Source organism: Pleurodeles waltl, chromosome 11, assembly GCF_031143425.1.
Source record: "Pleurodeles waltl isolate 20211129_DDA chromosome 11, aPleWal1.hap1.20221129, whole genome shotgun sequence".
NCBI lineage: Eukaryota > Metazoa > Chordata > Amphibia > Caudata > Salamandridae > Pleurodeles > Pleurodeles waltl.
The window spans coordinates 562,723,440-562,729,439 of NC_090450.1; the positions used below are offsets into that span (position 1 = coordinate 562,723,440).

A 6,000-nucleotide genomic window follows, 5' to 3' on the forward strand; every position below is an offset into this window, starting at 1 on the left:
CAGCTTTGCATCTTACAACATGGAGGTCACTACTGCTGCCCTCTAGTAATGAATGGATATCTGAGATGTACAAAGTGGCATTAAACAGGCGAATCATATCAGCTTCAAGACCACATGGAGCTATTGTTCTGCCATCTGGGCCCCTCGCCCACCGCTGACTGCTGCGGATCACAGTTATTCTCAGTTGCTCACGGCTGACAGTATCTGACTGCAATAGGTGACAACAGACCTTTCCTTCCTTCCCTGGAACTTTGGCAGTAGGCCCCTGCACACACCCTACCCGCCTCATCATTGGTTCCCTTCCATGCACTCTTCATCCACTCCCCCATCTTTACCTCAAATAGCTGCTGAACTAAACTAGTCCCACAATGCCTTACACACCCCACTGATTACCGTAACTCCCTGCGGCAAGGACTGGGGCCCCTCTTTTGAGCCAATTGATCTGACCTTTTTGTGCTGCAAAACCTAGCTTCATATAGTTATTTCTGCTCTAATAAACACCATACATGCGTGTGCCCTGTAGGCCCTGCCCCGCAGCCTTCATATTTCCTAACTCTGTTCTGAGAGTTGTGAATAGGATCTCGGCTCCATGGGTGTTTTCAGTAGCTCCTTTGGTCATCATTGTTGGAAAGTTCAATATGTCCCATGCTTGGTCTTTCATGTCACTGTACTACATGCCACTCAATGTGTGGCTGTACTGTTGCTTCCTACTCACAAAATCTCAATTAATAATTGGAAGTTGTGCTAATTAGTATGATATATATATATATATATATATATATATATATTTTTTTTTTAAAGTTCACACAAAATGGCTTCTTGGAACTAAAAGAAAGAGCAATACAAAACAAGTGATTAAATAATAAACAAAAAAAAGAAAAGCAAGGCAATGATTAGATTTACGAGCCTCTGGAGGTATGATAAACTTCTGTAAATGCAGACAGCAAAATTCTGAATCTGTGGCAGATAGGCGAAAGTATTAGCAAACAACCAGAAATAAAGGCTGCTGTAGAAATTAAGATGTGAAAAGACGAAGTTATAATTTTAGCCTGATGGTCCTTTAGGGGTAGCAGTAAAATCTTGCTGATTAGTTACAGTTGGAAGAAGCAGGTCTTTCTTACTATATTAACTTGATAGGTGTGGTGATATTTATGTTTTGACCAATGACTCCACGTTGCATTTTTTTTTAATAAATAATCTTCTGCAGTGAGAGGTAGGTTCTAGAATTTCTCTCTCGTTTATTCAAAGTATAAGAGGCTGAGACCAGATGGACGGGGGACAGAGTGTTTTCAGATCTCAGGCATACCAAGGACACTGTGGTTTGTCATCCTTCCTGTGTGGATAATTGATTTCTCTCTCCTCGATCGGTTCTGGGATCTGATGCTGAGAGATGAAGCAGCTGTTCCCTTGCCTCATGGTGATGCATATTTTTTTAATTCATTCTTTGCATTATAATATAGATACATATATTTGCTGTGTATATTGCAGTGGAGAATCATTTGTACATGTTTTCATTTCACTGCTGTGACCATTTTTAAACATGTGATTTCAGCATGCTAATCTCCTTTTACGAACCTTGCGAAGTGAAGTAATAAATGTCTTCTTTGGACTAAGAAGCACATTCCAGAGATTTTTGTCAGTGCACAAGTGTTTCAGTTAAGTCATTAGTGAAGCAAAACAATGGGTAATTGATAGTTCTTAGTCTAAAATGACTCCCATTGATTTGATTTGACCTTGAAAGCAGCCTTTGGAAGTTAACTCATAATATATGGCCTAGGCAAATCATCCTAGTTAATATTTACCTTCTAGAAGGAACACTAGTTTATTAATTTTTTTAAAAATATGACCTAATTCAGTTCTGATTAGCACAGACACTTTCACATTGGCCCTTCTCAGGGATAATCAATTGGGCACAAGAAAACTCTTAATACACATTAAATAAACCAAGAAAAAGAGAAAAACCTTGTGGGGTGCTACAGCAGACGACCCAGGAACTACAATGAAACTGAAAAAAAAACGAATATGGCCAGAATATAAAAAATATATATGTTAATAAAAAAGAAAATTAAATCAGGTTGATGTGTTTCTTTTCTTTTAAAAAGATGCACACATCAGCAAACCTTTCAAAGATGATACAGTGGTGGGAAATCATGTCAAATGCATGCGCGAGATTTAGAAGGATCAACTTTGCTGTGCCACATCATCTCAAACAATAATAATGATGCAACTCATTTAGTTCCAAGGCCATGACTGATTCAATCTATCTACTTGGACAGAAACCCAGCAGAGGGGTGCCCAGAGAATTGGATTTTTTAAAGATTGTCGGTAAGTTGTTTAGACATTACTTACTCTGTCAGTTCTTGCAAACTGGGTAACAGCACCATGAGATCAGAGTTATAAACATGTGGAACATCAAAACCATCTTTCACAGGCAAAAATTCTGACAGCACTATATTTTTCAAGCAGCGAACAATGCATTGAAAATATTGACGATTTACTAGACGCTGGAAGGATAAGTGCCTACTAATATTTTCACACAGAACAAGTCATCGGGAAAGACAGATTTCAACATGGACAGAAGAATGTCTAACTCCTCTTTACAGTCTTTGGAAAAAGCAAGAGAGAGATCGAAGGAGATGTAAAGGTCGGGTGCAAGAAAACTGAAACAGGGAAAGCAGGGGACTGATAAATGGGCAGGTTTTAGGTGTACTCTGCAAAGCTGAAGTGGGAGTGGCAGGACTACTAGTCAATTAATGGACATCTCTTTAAAACAGAGAGTAAAGGGCAAACAAACAATAAGGATACTCAGCGTGGAGTTTATGGATTTGGTGAGATGGAGTTCCGAGAGACTTAGGAGTTACATTCAGCTATGAATATGGAGCACGAGCTTTATACAGTATTGCACGTCATTCAGGGGTCTCAGCCATTCTAGGAAAGAAACTGTTTTGAGGTTACTTGAATAAAAGGTGGTCTGAAGAGCATGCTGAAGAGAAGAAGAAATATGGTAAATTGCCTGAAACCTCCACTGCTGTGGTGAGAGTAAAAAAAAGTATTGTAGGGCAAGGGGCGTTTGAGGTAGGCCCCAGATCTTTCTGGTGTTGCTAAAGTTAGGACACGGATCTCCATAGCTAACAGATACATTTAGGAGAAAATGAATCTGCTAAAGGGACGGGGCTGGAAGCCATTAATGAGATCAAGCAACACTTGCTGGGGATTGATGAGGTATGGCCAAAGCTGGAAATGGACAAATACAGTCGCTTCTATGATTATTAAAAGAGGTGTTGGGGGTGGACAAGTCTAGTTTTACCTCCTAATTTGTATAGGGGGTCGGACATAATATAACCTGGAATCGTTGATACAGCAGTGCTGTCCTAATGCTGGCAGGTTTGAGAAAGGGCTAAAAGATCACGGGGAAGAAAGTATCTGGAAGGCCTAGTAGAAGACCAGTATGTCAATGCAAAGTAGATAAGGCATGGAACCTAAAGACTTTAGTAAAGTGGTGAGGGAGACAGCGACAGTCAAACACCAGGTAGGTTAGTTTCCTTAGTAGATGATAACGGTACGATGTATTCGTTTTTCACTGACCATTCTATTTGCTTAAAAAGTAAAAGGGTGGGGAAATATTTGTAGTTTTTCATGTTTAAATAATAAAACGAATTTTAGTCATCTGTAAAGCTTATCTGTGCTGATTTCATTGCTTCTGCTCTTCCTTCAATGACAGGCCAATTAGTTTGATTCCAAAGAGCTTCTTCTCCAGGTGATAGCTCAAGTTATATGGCTTCAAATACGCACACCCCACGTTGACATACCATTGCGTACACATATGTAGTCTCCACACAGACACCACCCATTCCTGCCTTAAGAGCTGAACTTTCCACTGACAATGCCCCTATGACATTTCAGATTACATTTTGTTCAAAACAGTAACACCTCACACATATAAACGCGTCCTACAAGAAGCATACCACTTTACATACACTTCTCCAAAAGAACTGAATACCTCAAATACACCCAGAAAGTATTCTACCTTACTGAGACACTGCTCGATGGTGCTACACATGCAAGGCAACAGCCCCCCAGAATGCACTGATGTCAAATCAAAACCGAGAACTGGAAAACGTGTGCCCTGGTGAGAGTCCTCTGGTCACCCTATACATATGACTGATACTGCCCCGAAAAGATTATATTGACAGACACTGTCCAAACATCACAAAACCTCTGCAGTTCTCTCCAGTTAAGACCCACATCAAGGATGAGCCTCACACAAATACTTCCAAATAACCACACAATATTAGTATTGACTCATCACCCCCCAAAAAGATAACCTAACAATGCCTCGACATGGTTTACTTATCCCCCAGCACACGCACAAGGAGAATAGGTAAACCTCACAAATATATCAATGCGGGTACCACAGGCATCAAACGTGCTGACACAAAGCACTTTCAATAAAGTAATTCTATGCTCCCTCGCCAATGCAAAATAGCAATCTGCTTCTGTTTATTAACAAATGTACTCATTGGGACTCTCTCACCTCACACACCTCGCAAGTACTTAACCGACTTTTAAGCGGAGCTGCATCACAAACGCGCAATGCGCCTCTCCCAAGTTTCGCATATCCATCTGAAAACTTTACCCCTAATAAAGCACCTCACATATATGAAGGATGTTGACATTCCTAAGTACTAATAATTCGCACTGCCCGAAAGGCACCCTAACAAAAATCGATACATTCTCCAAATAAACAATTTATCATACCGACACTTTATTTGAGGATACCAAAGAGGAGTAAAACAATAGCAAAAGTAAGTAAAGCAAGCAGTTTGACGATTGCAAAAGTAACATTTTGTATCTAAAAATGTAAAGCGAACTCCAAAAGCAAGAAAGTCAACACAGTTTCAGTGATGGATGAGTGAAGCCTCCCAAATACCCCACCACCCTCTTCCGCAGCTTTAAAAACTTGCTTGCTCCATCTTTTAAAACTGACCTTTCTGCTGGCAGCAGAAGAAACAGTCCAAGAAGGGGCTGGAGGAGGCAGCCATGATGCCTTTGCTACTCCACGGAGGTCTCCGCAGCGTCTTCCGGGCCCTCTCTCCCCTCCCCACCTTGACCGGCCGCTCACAGGTGCAACAGCCAATTACTGGCCGAACATTTTTTGTTAGTAAATCAGTTTGTCCCCAGTTGGTGAATTTAAAGAGACAGTGCTGCACGAAAGGATTTCTCGCTGGGCGTCGAGGCGAAACGCACGAAATACAAGAAACCAAAGGTTTCTCTGGGTAGCGAATATCTGCGGTATTAAGACCCTTGCGTAGCAGCTTTGCTAGTTTGCAAGCTTTGTGGGACACATCACGTGATAAAATATGCTTTTTTGACGAATTATATATTGGCCTGCCCAAAAGAAAACGTAAAGGTTAATGGTACAGAAACAAATTAAAAGGAACAAATGCTCACATTCAAAAGGACGTGTCCTAAATACGCACTTATGAATTGCGTCGAGTCGTGACGCTTCACCTAGACAAAACAAAAACAAAAAAAATGGGTCCTGCGCGTCATATCATACCTGGATTTGTCGATGGAAAAAGCAGGGCTGACCGGAAGTCCTCATTAAGACAGTGTCTTGTGTCAACTGTGCATTACTTTTCTACCAACTTTCTCAAGTGGTTGGATGGCTCCTATAAGCCGCACTGTCATCCACGTGCAATAAGTAAAGGGACAATTACAAGTGCAATGGTACCGAATTAAAGCTAGAGTTACTTAAACTGAAAAAAAGTTTGAGCCAGAAAACTGATTCTATCACAGGACCAGAGGCGAGGATTATGCAGATCTTTCTTCACTTTTTTATTAAACAGCAAGTTCAAAGTTAAACAAAACATGAACAAAAAAACGACAAGTTCCATGAGCCCGCCGCCATGGTAACGAGTATCCAATGAGGTGCACTCCTTCATGTTGGTATAAATATCCCGAAATGCGTCACACTTCCTCTTTCTTCACTGCTGCGAG

The 6,000-nt window shown here is 40.8% G+C and overlaps 1 protein-coding gene across 1 annotated transcript in view; it reads right to left on the reverse strand.

Annotated features, from left to right (window-relative positions):
* Positions 1-5,161, reverse strand: part of LOC138265878 (uncharacterized) — a 194,768-nt gene extending 189,607 nt beyond the window's left edge. Inside the window, exon 1 of the mRNA XM_069213998.1 lies at positions 4,988-5,161. Coding sequence (XP_069070099.1) covers positions 4,988-5,042 — 55 coding nt within the window. The 5' untranslated portion in view covers positions 5,043-5,161. The remainder of the gene's footprint in view (positions 1-4,987) is intronic.
* Positions 5,162-6,000: the final 839 nt, after the last annotated feature.